Source organism: Poecilia reticulata, linkage group LG2 (assembly GCF_000633615.1).
Source record: "Poecilia reticulata strain Guanapo linkage group LG2, Guppy_female_1.0+MT, whole genome shotgun sequence".
Lineage (NCBI taxonomy): Eukaryota > Metazoa > Chordata > Actinopteri > Cyprinodontiformes > Poeciliidae > Poecilia > Poecilia reticulata.
In genome coordinates this window covers 5,882,174-5,897,823 of record NC_024332.1, presented here as the reverse complement: position 1 = coordinate 5,897,823, position 15,650 = coordinate 5,882,174, and the positions used below count along the sequence as shown (strand labels likewise).

At 39.6% G+C, this 15,650-nt stretch overlaps 2 protein-coding genes across 3 annotated transcripts in view; one reads left to right on the top strand and one right to left on the bottom strand.

Moving 5' to 3' along the window:
- The first annotated feature begins 6,384 nt into the window (after positions 1–6,384).
- The window catches only part of LOC103474702 (histone deacetylase 4-like), a 72,793-nt gene continuing 63,527 nt past the window's right edge, over positions 6,385–15,650 (top strand). Inside the window, exon 1 of one of the 2 annotated variants that reach the window (XM_017310944.1) lies at positions 6,385–7,218. The gene's annotated coding sequence lies outside the window, so the exon portion shown is untranslated. Of the gene's footprint in view, positions 7,423–15,650 lie in introns of both variants that reach the window. The other variant, XM_017310946.1, reaches the window with a different exon arrangement.
- LOC103474709 (uncharacterized) lies at positions 11,160–14,683 on the bottom strand. Its single transcript, XM_008425861.2, has 10 exons — positions 14,488–14,683; positions 14,143–14,292; positions 13,567–13,712; positions 13,077–13,213; positions 12,876–12,969; positions 12,461–12,578; positions 12,123–12,346; positions 11,838–12,009; positions 11,517–11,644; positions 11,160–11,299 (listed from the first exon to the last, which is right to left on the bottom strand). The coding sequence occupies exons 1-10, from the start codon at positions 14,573–14,575 to the stop codon at positions 11,228–11,230; spliced, it is 1,329 nt and encodes a 442-aa protein (XP_008424083.1). The 5' UTR covers positions 14,576–14,683; the 3' UTR covers positions 11,160–11,227.

Sequence of the window (15,650 nt, the reverse complement as noted above, 5' to 3'; positions counted from 1 at the left end):
GCCTGAAAACTTTTCTTCCCAGATGTCTGACTGTACACTCCTGACGTGTAGACATAGGCTGTAAAACCACAGGGAAAACATCATTAGCGGCAAAGGCTGCTCTCCATTTTAAAAGAAACTGGTTCTCCCTGCCTCAATCCCTCCTTCAAACATCCCCGTGCCAGGGACATTTTATGAACACTTAACGCAGTTTGTCTACTTCAGGTCTTTTTGGTCGGACTTGAACGCCCCTGGCTATACGCTGCTGGCAGAAGTCACACGCTGGATGCCCAAATAAGTTTTACGGGCTGCTCGGGCCCCTCCGTTTCTAGTCTTCCGTGKWAAAATACAAGCATCTCGTGATGGGAGAGATGTGTAAATATCAGTGTGTAGGTTATTTAGGCATTTTAAATCTGCAGCGAGTAACAGATATATAAACTCTGCAGCCATTTATGACTAGCATTGGACGAGGCTGCACTGGAAAATTAAACACCGCTAGCTGCTTTCACTCGGTTGGTGGGTTCAGTTCTGTACGGTATTTTCCACCTCAACAGACGTCGTCTTTTGTTGCCACATTTAAATGTTTAATATTAAGTTAATTCAACATCAGATGAAGCAAACCCGAGTAAATAAGTTCTCAAATTAACGTTTCACTTTTTGAGACGGTTAAAAACTATTCAAACCAATTTGTGGCCCCCTAAACCATTGTTGTTGTTGTTGTTGTTGTTTTTTTTATCCTACTTCATGTTGTTGCTAAAAATGTGGTTATTCAACAAAACTATTCACAATTTAACTAGGCGGTATTAATACATGATATAACAATAATTTTTTTTAGCTGTATGATTTATAAAACTAAGCTGGTCTTTGAGCATTTTTGCAGCTCTAGCATGTCAATTCCTTTTGAGGAAAGATGCAAATGTTTTTACTTTAATTCAAATGAGCCTATTTTCTTGTGAAAACATTACTACTGGTGTCTGTTTTCCTGTGGAGCGGCACGGAGGCTGTTATGAGACTGTTAAAACTCAAGACGTTGGCTTTAAAAGACTGGCAGTGAATCTAGTTGGGATACACAAACTATCTCCTCTGAGTTATAGACAGTAGTAGACATATTCTGGTCAGGAGTCGCTATCTAAACCAATAAATCACGTGACTCGGTGTCCAGAACTACCAAAGAAGCCTAAACCCCCGCTCCCCTGCCATGTTATAATAAAGACTTTACTTTTTTAAGACATCTAAGCTACTGGCCTTTTTCTACTGGTATTCATCAACGCCACATGACTGTGGTTGCAAGCTTTTCAACAGAGAAAAAGTCACAGGAGTGAGGAGATCATGGGGTCAGGTCAGTAGTGTTTACACCTACAGAGCCTGACAACAGGAAGTCCATTCATTTCTGTTTATGCAGCAGACACAGAAATTGGTAGAAGTTGATGGAAATGCTGCAGCTGAGGCCGTCTTGCTGTCTGAGTTAGAGTTTTTGTCTTAAAGCTGGTTTCATTTTCTTCATCGATTTGCTTAAATGTTCATTCACTCCTATTTTAGCTCCAGGGTATTTTTAGAGTCGGTTTCATATCATGTTTTAATATTTGCTTTGCTTCTGAATCAGCATTGTTTGCTTTTGTTTTCAGATGCCATGAGTCATGTGGGGGAGCAGCAGGCGACGGTTTCGGTCTCGTTTGCTCGTCTTTAAAATGAGATGAAATTATTACGTACCTCTCACTACCTGTAATTGTTGCATTATTTTTTATTTTTTTGCTTAATTTGCTTTAAATTCCCATCATTTCATCTCTCCAGATTGTAATTTGAAGTTAAAAGTGTGTAAAAAAAAAAACCTTACTCTTTTCAGTAGAGTGAAGAAGACAAAGAAAAATCTCCAAAGTGAGACATTTTTTGGGGATACATTTTTCCAAAAATTAATTTCAATAATCACAAAGTACGCAAAGATTTCCCCTTAAATGTAAAGCCGACGTCACTCAGAGTTTGTCCACTCACGGGTTAGAAACTTTAAATCTCCAAAGCCTCTGGAACGACGCATTGGGTGGGCTTCAGAAACCAGGAGCGACCCATCATAACATTTCTGTTTATCGCCTGGGCGAGCTGGTTTATGTCTGAAATAGCCATAGTCTCCGCAGCGCCGTTTCTTCACAGCCAGTGGAAACAATGTGCTGTGTTCCCGACCGGCTACTGGAGCCATATTAATCTGCTATGAGTGCCATACCCTCACCTTTATGCACTCACAAGCAGTATGAATAAAAACGTCCTGGGAGATGGCTCCAGTAATTACTCTGTGTGCAGCTCAGCGTTGGCTTTGATGGAAAGTTTTAGACCAACTGGCGCGACTTGAAGAAGCCTGAATGCTGATGCTTATTATTATTATTATTATTATTATTTTTATTAACAAGACTCCATTACTGCTTCTTCCTCCTTCTCTCAGACATGTCACATGAGCTGTACCCAAAAGGCAGAAATGGGCTTTGGACAATCTACAACTGTTGAGAGTCTCAAGTGCTTTCATCCTCGTGGGTTAAAGGCAGAGGATCTTTATGACTCTTGAGGTCTGCAAAGTGTTGTCTGCACGCTGCATCTGACTCATGTGGGTCTGTGTTGGGTGAGACAACTGCTTCCCTTCGAAAACCACTAACAGGCAGCTTTGTGTGTATTGCAAGTGGTCTGGTCCACAGCCTGTGTGTGATGTGTCTTCTGTGGTATCACAGCAGAGCTCTTTTTCGTTTACTTTTTTTTTCTTTTTTGCAGGCACTAAACGCTCGTCTGTTAACTTTCCGGCCGGTTTGCTGCCCCCCCCGCCAACCCCCCCCAGCCACCGGCCTGAAACACAGTGTATTTTTGGAACGTCATTACTCAGGATGTCTTTTTTAGGCCAGTTTGTTTTGTTCTTTTTGCAGTACAGATGCCTTTTTAAATGAATCATGCTGAATATAATCCCCATACAAAAAGAGAAAGTAGGTACCAAATACCCTCCTGGATGCAAAAACATAGCTCAACCGACGTAATTGTCGGTTTGGCAGTTTGGAGCGCGCTCGTCGCAAATGTGCAGCTCTGGGGCAACATAAACCAAATCTAATCCCTGCGTTGACATCATTGCTCTCAATGAACTCGCTTCAGATTGTCGCACAGACACACACACGTCTGAGTGTTTTAACGCGCGCGTCTGCGTCAGCAAAAGTCAATACGCAAACAATACGGATGCAGATGTCCCGCAGCAATTTGTGCTCCCGGACAGCTGCTATAAACCCTGTTTGATCATCAAGCCACATGGAAGTGATGAGAAACACCAGCGTTAACCTTAGCACTCCTGTTAATGGAGCATTTTAAAAAGAACATTTAATGGTTGTACTTTTTTTTTTTTTTTTGCATTCTGGAGAATTCACATATTTACCTCTCAAATTATTCCCTCCAATTGGAAAACTTGTAAAAAAAAAAAAAAAAACTGAAGAAGGCTTTCGAGTTTACTAGTCGTAGTTTGCAGCCCCAAACCGACAACATCAGCAATGCCTCCCAAGACCTGTCGTCTTATGTAACCGAAGCTTCTGCAGCTCATCCACAAATTACAGTATAATCTTCTGTTTCCATGGATATGACCGTCCCTACAGGCTTCCTTCCCCTTAACTCCGAAGGAGGAGCAACCTCGATTTAAAAAAAAAAAGAAAAAAGAAAAAAAGCCAGCTGCAGCAGAGCAGTGCAAAAGCAGGGTCAGGTTGGAACGAACAAAAGAGCGTCTCGTGACAGAGATGACTATTTCTGATGGGAACAAAGAGGGAAGGTGAGGATCAAGACATTAGGGATCTGCACCTGCTAATGCAGAGGAACATCGGATTCCATCCCCAACACTGATCTGTGAAAGTCTGCATTTAGCTTACTGTTAGTTTGATAGTTAAAAATCAGTAGCTTAGCTACATATAAAACAAATCTAAAGTTTACAAGTGCGGTGGAGTTTCCTTCTGCTTCTTTGGATTGGCTTTGTTTGTTTGGATCCATTGAAGAAGGCTCTTCTGACAGCTAAAAATAGGCTAACAGCTGAATATTTTAAAGTGATAAATATATTATGTACTGAGCCTAATCAATCAGACAAACATACGAAACTAGTTTACTTGTCATGGGAGCTTATCAGATGTGGTGAAAGGAAAGAAGGTTTAAACAGGCCATTGTTGCTGATCCCAAATGAACCACCAAAAACATCTACGGTATATCCACAGATTTGCCATTTGGTAGTTGCAGCAGTGATATTTTGCGGACAAAGCTTCGAGAAAAGTCAAAATGCCTTTTGCACTTTTTCAAATCTTGACTTAGAACCAGTGACGGGCAGACAGGCCCAGAAGAGTTGGACCTGAGCTGAAGCGGCTAAAGACACCGAGAGCCGCCGTTATTGGGACCAGACATCGTTTTGAAGCCACAAGACAGCCTTTGCTGGGAGGAGGAGAGGTCGAGCCGCTAAAGAGGAAGAGGCTGCGGTACCAGATGATGTTGGAGGGCACGGGTGCATGCCAGTGGAGGTTTGGTTGTTTTTGTAGGTTGGTGAGTTTTTCCTTCAGCAAAGCCAGCAGGATTTTGGGATTTCTGCTTTACTAAAAAAGAATAAGGAATGGTGGAGTTTAGTGCTGTCTAGTAATGTCTGGAATGGTGCTAAAATATCTAGCATGATTTTTTCTACCTGGTCTGCACAGTGGCGCAGTTGGTAGAGCTGTTGCCTTGCAGCAAGAAGGTTCTGGGTTCGATTCCTGGCCTGGGGTCTTTCTGCATGGAGTTTGCATGTTCTCCCTGTGCGTGCGTGGGTTTTCTCCGGGTACTCCGGTTTCCTCCCACAGTCCAAAAACATGATTGTCAGGTTAATTGGCCTCTCCAAATTGCCCCTAGGTGTGAGTGTGTGTGTGCGTGGGTGTGTATGGTTGTTTGTCCTGTGTGTCTCTGTGTTGCCCTGCGACAGACTGGCGACCTGTCCAGGGTGACCCCGCCCCTCGCCCGAAACGTTGGCTGGAGATGGGCACCAGCAACCCTCCCGACCCCACTGAGGGAAAAAGGGTGCAAGAAAATGGATGGATGGATGGATGGATGGATGGATGGATGGATTTTTCTACCTGTTCTGTCTCGAGGGCATTTCATTGGGATTTAATGTGACGCGTCAACAACAAGACATTGTAAAGTTGGAAGTTCTGCCTCCTTCAGCTCCTTCGTGTCTTTTCCAGCGTTTCTCTGTGAGCTTCAGTGAGCCATGGAAGGAGCCCCCCGAGGGGCGGGAGAGCAGACTGAACTCCCCAGCAGAGAGTCTACCTGCGCCTTCTGAATAATAACACCGTCTCCACGCGCAGATGCAGCCCATACGGAAGCTGCTTAGCATATTACGGTAATCGAGTCAGCGGAAACGGGCCGCGGTGTTTCAGACTCGCCTGTGGGTGGCTGCCGAGATGCAAAATCAAATAGAAAGTAATGGAAATAAAGGCTTATTGGATTAGCGATGGTGGTGGGAAAGGCGTTTCATGTTGCAATGAGCAGGAATTGGATAAAAATGTTTGTTTCATTTTGCTGGCAAAGGTTATGGAAGACGTCGAGCGTCAGAGGGAGAGGTTGAAATGCAGGAGGGAGAAATATTGGGTTGTTTGGAAGAGCACCGGGAGCATTTCATTGAGTTCTTAGGCCTGTAACGTTTCTAAAGAGCACCGTTTTTATGGTGCAGCTTTAATATGCATCTGCAAATGTAACAAAAGAAAATGGTTTCTCACAAGATTTCAGGTTTTTTTTTCACCCTGACAGGTCCACTTTTTTGCTAAAAAAAAAAAGTGACGCAGATAGCACACAGTGCCGCTCCAGTGAGCACACATTTCTTAGATTCCCTGAATTCCTGAATGATATTATGTTTCCCAAACAATGATAATGTCAGATTCCTTTGAATTTCAAAGAAAGACACTTTCTGTTTGTTTTCTAGCTYTTACCTTTATCCACGGTGAGATTCCCACGGTGCGCTAAAAGATTAGAAACAAAAATTGATCAAATGACGCAACTGCGTGTAGAGCAGCTCGTAGTTTTTGAATCGGCGTTATGGGTTGAGTTCCTTCACTTTCCGCGCCATAACTTTCTACGTTTTTCACAATAAAATGTTTCCCAACAGCTGGCCCTTTGTCAGTAATGCAGCAGTGAATTACTTCATGCTATAACAGCTAGAAAAAACAACTCCCATCTGTTTGGCACTTACATTAAAAAGGCTTTAAACTGTTTTCTTATAAATACTTTAATAACTTGACATTTTTTAGCACATTTATGATTAAATAGGGTTTAGACAGATACTAACAGTAAATCATGAGCACAGGGCACACACGTTTCAAAAATGTTAGATAAATGATAAGTATGCATAATTCACTACACACAATGATTGTGGCTTACAGGTTAATATTTAGAATATGACATAAAAATTCTTAAAAAAAAAAAAATCCCCAGAAAAGTTACATTATCATTATAATGATGGGGAGAAACTGCTCACTTAACAGTTGTTGTCATCAGCAACCTTCACCAGAAAGGCAAGCAACACAGAGTAACCGCTAAAGAAGCTGCAGAGGGATTTATTCAGTGATATTAATGGGAAGTTAAGTGGAGGGAAAAAATGTTTAAAAAGAAGGAAAAGCTGCAAAGACACAACGCAAAAGGAGCCCAAACCAACCATCAACGGCATAATTACGTCCCTGGCAGACATGGAGCTCAGCATTAAAGATAAAAGGTCAAAATATCAGTGACATTTTTATTTTCCGAGAACAATTATGCCACAATCATCACAATTAACAGAAATAAACGTTAGAAATATATGACTGCGTGTGTTATTGACTTGGACTAAAGCAACTTTCTGATAACATTTGGTTTTATTTGAGGAATATTTGGTCAAATAAAGTTTGTACCGACTCCATTCTATTGTAAAACACATACAAAGTATATTTTCTTCTTCTTATTATTATTATTATTAAAAGCGTAGCGACAATCTCCAAACAGAACCGAGCCCTGGACAGCGGTAGATGGGCCCGTTTTCATCCGACTGACCCCGCCTCTGGTAAATGCAGGGGCGCTCCATGTGACGCTGGGGCTGTAACAAAAATCCAGTATGGCGGAATCTGTCAGGAGATGAATTTTCTTTCCCAGTCCGCGCCCCCCCCCCGTCGGAGTCTCTAACATGGGAGAGAAATAAAAGGCAAACCGAGCGGGACACACGTCGGGACGCCTGGCCCTCCGCCTGGCCAGTGTTAGGTGAGCCGGTTTGTGCGCCTTGCGGATGAATGTGTGGCGGAGCAGCGCCGCTTTCATGTTGGTGCTCCGCCAGGGATGCGATCCACACACAGGGATTCATCAAAACAATGTCCGGCTCAAGTTTCCACACCGCTCCGCTTCGCTTTCGTTTTCCACGGCTACATTTCAACGGCCGTCCGTGGGTCTGAGTCGTGTTTCAAGGCGGTAGGACTTATTTCACCTCTTTTCGGGGAATTGAGCCGTCTTCTTTCTTTCTTTTTTTTTTTTTTTTTTTTTTTTTTTGTCCGGCTACGGTTTGTTGCGCTGTTGCGGGCGGGAAGTGAGGGGCGATGTTTATTATGCCGTTTGTTGCTGANCCTTCTGTCTCTCCTCTCTTATCTCCTTCTTTCGCTTTAAACTTGTCACCTCACTTGTCTCCGTTTCTTTTTTGTTTTTCCTCTTCTTTTCCATCACCCTGTCCATTACATGCGAAATAAACCAAAAAACAATTTCCAATTGAGTTTTTTTAATTTATACGTTTTTTATATAAGTGCAGCTTTATACAGAAAGCCGTAGTGATCCACAAAGATAACAATTCTGAGTTCCACACGGAATAGTGGCACTCAGAATTGTAAAAACAAAACAAAATCAATAAATACTTTAGTTTCCCTTTAAAAGCCTTTATATGTGCCTATTTTAGTCGTTCAAACATTAATGTAAATTAATATGTATCAATACGGTGGAAAGTTTCTCGGCGCTGTCTCAGAAGCTACCACACAGTAAAATTTCCAGAGTAAAATTTACTCAAATTGAAGAAAATTTTACTCTAAAAAAGACAACATTTGGTCCCAGTCTAAATAGAGTAAAATTTACTCTCATGGAAGAGTTGAAATTACAGAGTAAAATCAACTCCATTTAGTGCAAAAATTTTAATCACTTCCAAGAGAATTTACTCCAAGTTGTTTAAAAGAAAAACTACTCCACCGTATTTTAACTCCAAGTGGAATATAATTTACTCTAAATAGAATTGCATTCTATTCTAAGTAGAGATAACTTTTAGTCTGACTAAAAAGGAATTTTACACAAAATAGAATACATTTTATTCCATAAAGTGTCAAATTGTGCTCTTAATAGTACAAAATTTTACTTTTCATTTTATTCCATATTGTGCAGTTAAACATTAAATAAAATTCTTAAATAGAACCAACTTTAACTTCATTTCACTCACTAAGCAATTGTTTTACAGCTAATATACCCAGCTGAGTTTGTAAGAATGCATAGACCAGAAATCAGTATTTGAACAGCCATTTTTATTGTTCACATGAAACGGTATGGAACAATATAAACATTTCCATCTTCATGACTGTATGACACCTGTAAATCAAAAGCTCTGGAACAGAAAAGCTCTTCTACATAAATAACATGAGGTCCGTCTCTTGTACACAAAACTTGAAAAGCACTGAAATGCTCATTCAGACACACTGTTTGCAGTGCAAATGTAAAAAACAGTAACCTCTCATCTTTCACAACAACATTGTAAATCTTATGGAAAACTGGCATTTCACGAAAAATTTCTTTACAAACAACTAAATCTGCACGATACACATTTCCATGGTGTTTGGCCCATTTAACATTTAAAACCTTGGTGTTGATTGGTAACTGAAGAGTCTCTGCTATCTCACAGCCCCAATTCAGTGCATTTAAAGGCACCATTTTACCTGGTCCAATGGTCAGTCTCTTGTGGTCAAATGTATGCCAACTGAAAGCAATGTGACTTTGATGCTTTAATGCCAGTGTTTTTGTAACATTTTTGAAACTTTTCAACTGTTTTTTAAAGAAATTGTGTTTAGCTTCGTATCGCATGCACCAGCTATGTAGAATTGGGCCTGTTTTGAGTATACATGTAGGGTAATGCACCATGAAATGATGCTTTGGGAGCAGCTTCTTCTGTGGAAACAAATGTTTGAATAACCTGTGATGTTCGGCAATCAGGTGTTTCAAGAAAATAGTAATACCTTTTGATAACACTGGTGAAAAAACAATATTCACTATTTGAAGCAACAGCTGCAGCAAATACCAGTGCTGATCATGTGGAAAAACTAAGTCTCCAAAAATGAGTGGTAGGTTACGTAGTAGACACCAGGACTGGATGGCATTTAAACCCAAGTCATTTGAGTCCTCTAACAACTTCACTGTAGGTGGTTTGTTGGTTTGTTCCATGTACCCATAGTTAAAGCTCCTTATTCTCCTGTCTACATCCTTTAATGTTGTGTACTGGTCAACTACATGCAACAAAATCAGCTTCATTTCATATTGTGCCACTCCTTCCAAGATATCATGCATAATATCAACTGAGAAGTTTTCACATGTACTGAAGTACCGCAGTGAATTTAGAATGCATGGCTTTTTAACACCCATAACATATGGAAGTCTGGGATTTGCCTCCATTTTCTGACAATGTTCAGCATGAAGTGCCCGAGTTCGCATAACAATCTTGGGTGAGTCCTCTGTAAACTCTGTCTGAAAGTCCTCTTTCTCAATGAGACAAAAGCGGCAACAGTATCTGGCACTAAATGACTCTACAAAACCAAACAGACAATGAAGACCAAGGTTGTCACCAGTAACTTGGACAATAGTTCCACGTATTGGCTCATCATACAGGGAAACGGTAATTCCATCCCTCTACAGGATTTTAACATCCTCCACAATCGGATTAAGTATCTTAGAGAAGCCATAAGTTTTAATGTCCTGTGCATGAAACAGAGAGACCAAGTGAATATTGTGTAGAGCAGAATTGTATTTAGGAGAAAAATTTCGCAGTGTGAAATATATAGCTCCCAATTTATGTATTCCCCTTTTTGATCCTAAAGGATTAGCCGTTTCGAAATCATCATAAAAAAGTTGAATTTGAAGGGCATGATTTTGCTTTGAAAACAGACCATGGCTCTTAAAAAGTTCTCCATCAGACAAATCTTTAAGAGTTTCACTTAAATTTGACTTGGCCATCATCTCCTCTATGTTAGGGTGACTAAAAATAAACTTTAATGTTTCCAAAATTGGGATGTAAACAAATTTATCTGTAACAATAACCTGATCATAGCCCCCTGTGGTTCGACTACGCAGTGTATCAAATCTGGAACCAAGGACATATTCTACTGGATCTACACGTCCCCAATTCTCTGCCAAAAAACGAGTTCTTTTACTTTCAGAATTTAATGCCAGGAAAGGATTTTCCATTTTCTCAAAACATTGATCAATTTTGCACTCTATGTCACTTTTGACAGGTTCTTGTAAAGAAAGACTGCTTTTCACAGATTCTTTTGCTTGATTTTGAAKATCATTAACTATTTCTTCCAGGGAAATGACCAAAGAGTTAATTGATCTTTCACTTACACCTGCCACTTTAAGTTCAGCAACTGCTGTTGCACAAGTAGACACAAGAGATTTCTGAAGCAGGACAGTATCAGAAGCAACACTCGTAGAGGGCAAATCTTGACTTTCAAATGTCTCTTCAGTTGTAGATGGGCCTTCACCAGGATTAGAAGWGTGTTTATCATGTGCTTTATTAAGATGCTTTCTGAACCCAGAAAATGTGCCATAAACTTGAGCACAACCTGCCTGACCACATTTAAGACGAAGTGTCTTTCCAGAGCAAAGTCCGTGGATCACTTTTAAGTGCTTGGTCAGAGAATTAGCATTTGTGTGGTACTTCTTACAAATGAAACAGAACATTCCAACTCAACTTAATACTGAAACAATCATAGCAAAACAACAATTTAACACAGCATCCGAGCCCTCAACTCTGCAACTGCAACCCTAGGATTCACTTTGGTTGTCTCAACATCTATCTCATAAATGGCGGTCTGCAGAAAATTGTACACATTGACCAGATCATGGTCATATGAAGTGCCGAACACAAAGTGAGCTTTAAAAAGCTCATCAAAACAGGCAAGAGAGCCTGGTGATCTACAAGGTATGGCACGTTTGTCAATCACAATGAAGTACTTGTGAATCACGCTCCTCTGAGTCCCTACTGCAAGCAGGTACGGTTGACGCCTTTCTGCGATGCCATCAAGGTGCTCCTGGATGCTGGTTCCTGTCTGTGGCAAAAACAGAATAAAACACGATTAGTCTTGGGTTTCAAAGAAGACAGGGTTCTTATAGATAAGGCAAATTACTTTTCAGGACCTCTTTAAGGTCACTTGAAATGAAATTTAAGACCAACTTCAAAAGAAATACAAATAAATTAAATGAATCAATAAAAAGTGAAGAAAAGAGAATTTTTAACAACATAAATGTTCCCTTTACTGTAACCTTACCTTGACAAACTTCACAAGATGTTCACTGGCTTGTCTGGCTGAGAGTTTYCCTGGTCTCTTGCGGCCGTGAGGTGACGGTGGCAGGAGGTGCACAAGGATCAAAATGGATGACATGTCACTGTCCCATCCTGGAAGAAAAAGTAAARTAAACATAAGCTACCAAAACTTCTTATTTGCAACAGTGTTAACACTTCCATAGTGAGCTTACCAAACAGTGAGCTTACCAAACAGTGACGGCAGGAGGAGGTGCACTTATATTGAATCAATTTACATAAAATTCTGTTACATTAAACACTTTCTTAATAATCCAGTCCAACTTACCATTTTCCACTTCTGTTGTGCCTTCAGCATTGTGAAGAAGGTTCTGAAGGTCATCAGACTGTGTGAGACCACGGCTTTGTTCGAGGACTTTCTGCTTGTAGACAGTGGGCCACTTCTCCAGGAACTTTGCAGCGATGGTTTCCCCAAACATCAATGTAAAATCYTGCTCAACCTGGAGAATAGATGAAGTGAAGGTTTTAAAAATCATTTTGTTAAACTTTCTCACATCCACCTTAACTTAAACTTTGTTAAAARTAGGTTAAGCTGAAGTGAAGATAAACATACCAATCCTCCTATGTCCAGGAATCTTGGGAAGTCCAAAAAGATACTAGATGACTTCACTGGGTCATGAATCATCTTCTGGCGATAGTTGAAAGTCTGTTTCATCTTCCTCATAACAGTTCCTTCATCAGCTGTGTGCTTCATCAGCGCAATGGCCTCAGAACACAAGCTGTCTGTCATAAGGCAGTCTTCTTCTCTCAAACAGTCCCTATCAGTTGTTGGTCCCCCTAAAAAAATATAGGAATATGACACTCCATCTTAGGATTTAATAAATAAGGCTTGGGAACTTATTGTGCAGTTTGGTTGCAGGGTGAGAATTGTACAAGTATAAATACACATACCTGTTTGGGTTTGTGACAGTCTGGGGAYCTTCTTTTGTCCATTAGAAGCTTCTCTCTGGACAAACTTCAGTCTCCAAGCCAGATACCCACTCCCATCTTCTGCATTGTAATAATGCTCCTAAAAGTAGGTGAATGATGAATGTTTTTAAAGTTGTAAAAGCAAAGACAGCCGTGAATGCTAGTGGCTCTGATTTACAGATTTTATATCACATTGTTTGAATTACATAGATAAAATCTATTCACAATGTTTATTCTTCAAGCTGCAGTAGCCCAACACTGGAACAATGGACTCTACAAAGGTTTAAACATTGGAAAGTTAAAAACAAGTGGCACAGAAGCAGGGCATGCAAAAGAGAAACATTTTCAGTTCTACTCAAACCATAGCCAATAGGTTGGAGTTCTGTTTTGAACTTACATAGCCAAATCTGCTCTTAGGATCAGCCAGGTAAGGGAACAAGGTAATAATACCCTTTGCATAGTCCTCTTTGATACATCTGGAAGGACTTGTTCTATAGAGACACAGAAAAAACTATGAGCATTGTTAAAGGAGTAAAGAACACCTTCAAAACAGGTAATTGTGAGAGGTGCATACAAAAAATAAATAATTTCAGCATACCCATGTTCACTTGTCATATGTGCAACCAATATCTTGACCATGTCACGCCGTCTGCTGTCTGTTAGGCTTTTTGTCTGCGCATATTCATTGATGATCCTGTCTCCTCCTGGTTTGTTCTTTAGAACATTTTCAATCATCTTAAGTGATGGTAAAAATATAAATCGATACATCACGAAAACACCGTACACAAGACAATTACAAATCCTATTTTATTTCATAAAAAAGAGACAGTATTAGAAGAGCTATAATAGTTATTAGTAGAATAGTAAGTTATGTTAAAAAGCACAAATAAAAACTTCAAGAACTTAAATTTTTGTGAAGTCCAGAGCCTTCTATGGTAAGGATCTGGACTAGAATGTGCAGAGATATGCTGAAGGAAAAAACACAGAAAGTGCTTTTTTATAGAGTAATTTATATATATATATTTATACAATGTATTCAAATTTGTAAAAACTCTATGGAAGTTTGCACAGTTATCTACATAGCTTACTTGGGCAAGAGAGGTGTCTTCAGTTCTCCGTCTTGTTGCAGGACTGTGTTGCAACACAATGGTGTCATCGGAGTCCACTTCCGTTTCTCCACTAGAACTGGTAAAGGAGCTGCTTGCTGCACAACTTTGCTGATCCATAGGATTATCTAAACATTTTGTTGGTAGAGTTAACAGAAGCCAACACACTAAAATTGTTTCTCTAACCACCTAAGTGGTTACAGAAACCATAACAAAAGATTATTTTAAATAAATTAAACTATGAAATCACCTGATGAGCTCTTCTTACACAAAACAGTTTGATACAAACACAACTAACTCATGCACATTTTTCTGTGTTCATTGTAATTAACCACTGAAACACTTAAAAATAGGTTAAATTGTTGATGTAGGACGTTTCCACATGTTTGAAATGCTACAAAGGTGAATGCTTTTATGATCTCAGATTGGTGATATCAAATGGACATCAACATGTCTATACTGATCTGGAAAGCAATTTCTATCCCTATTGGTCAAACCCAGAAGGATGACCAAAAATAGTTCACAAAAATAAACAAATGACACTTCAAAACAACYTACCTTCTGGATTGAGATCTTGTGCTTCACAAATTTCCAGCACACCAAGGTTTGGACTTTTCAAAAGGAGCTCAAAAACCTCCTCATCCACTTCAGTCTTTGAGTCATCAAAGACTTTTAAATCCAAGGTTGGAATGCTGAACTTTTTTGCAGCTGTGAACATAGCAAATTATTTATTTATTCTATATTTGAACATATGTAAATAATTAAAATGGCATAAAAAGTAAAATTAAGTTTAAAAAATGAAAACTGAAAAGCTGGTAAACATCTATTTTGGCACCATTCCCAAAACGTTTTTGATAAACCTAATATGTAAAAATGCTGTAAACTTGTTTTGTTTGCACTCACCACATTCCAAAAACGAACTGTAAGACAGTTGGTCTTCAAAACAGACGTATTTCTGTCGATCTCTGTATTTGACACGCACAGCTTGCATCCTGCATTATGTAAAAATATATTTTTCAATAATTATATAAACATACTTATCAAACTGAATAAAAAATTAAGATAAAAGGTTGAAACCATAATGGGGGAAAAGCACTGGGTGGCTAACAACTATCCTTAATGGGATCGCTAGCTAGACTCTTTAATTAAATTTAGCCAATCACCACAACTAAAAAGGAAAAAAACAACATATCAGCTCCATGCAACTCGATGTAAACGGGGTTTATAGACAAAATAGTCAGTCAAAAATGTTTTACTGACAACTTACATAGTTTGCATACAAAGCACAACTTTAATCCTGTTTTTTTAATCGCTGCTCTACGTTCAAGAAGCTACTAGCGTAGTCCTCCCGCGCCATTTTCTGGGCGGAATCCTGGCTCCACAAGCTAGCAGAGCCAGCTTCGACTGTACAGCTAACTCCTCTTTTAAACTCCGTTTCTCAGCTTAAAAATAGCGACAGTCTTGACTTGTGAAAATTAAAAAATGGACGTAGCATTGTACAACATTGATGTTTTTTTTCTGCTTACATTGTTGGAAACGGCTAAATTAAATTAGCTGAAGCACACATGCTAATTAGTTAGCCAATCATATTAATTCCTCGCTGCACCCCTCCTTCCCCCACGACCACACAGTAGCACATCATCTTTCCACTAGAGATAATTAATCTTAGTAATAAAAAAAATAAATCATAAAACCCCACGTAAAATATATCTATAACCCATTTGGGGACTTACCTGGCACACAGCTAACCGTCGCCTCCGTTCCAATGCGGAAAAACAAGATGGTGGAAGAAACGAAACTTAAGGAACTTCAGTGGGCGTGTTCTTGTTTTACTCTGATATGATTTACTCTATTTTTTTGTTCCGAGTCTATTGACTAATTGAAATGATTTCACTCTATAATGTATAAACATGACTCTTTCAGATGAAAATAATGTTAACTCCGAAAAAATTACTCTCCTATTTTTCCTGTGCATCTACTTCCTCATACAGTCGATCAGCTTTGCTGATTTTGCAATGAAACCAGAAATAGACATTAGGTCCGCTGCATTGACATGCTGTACAGGA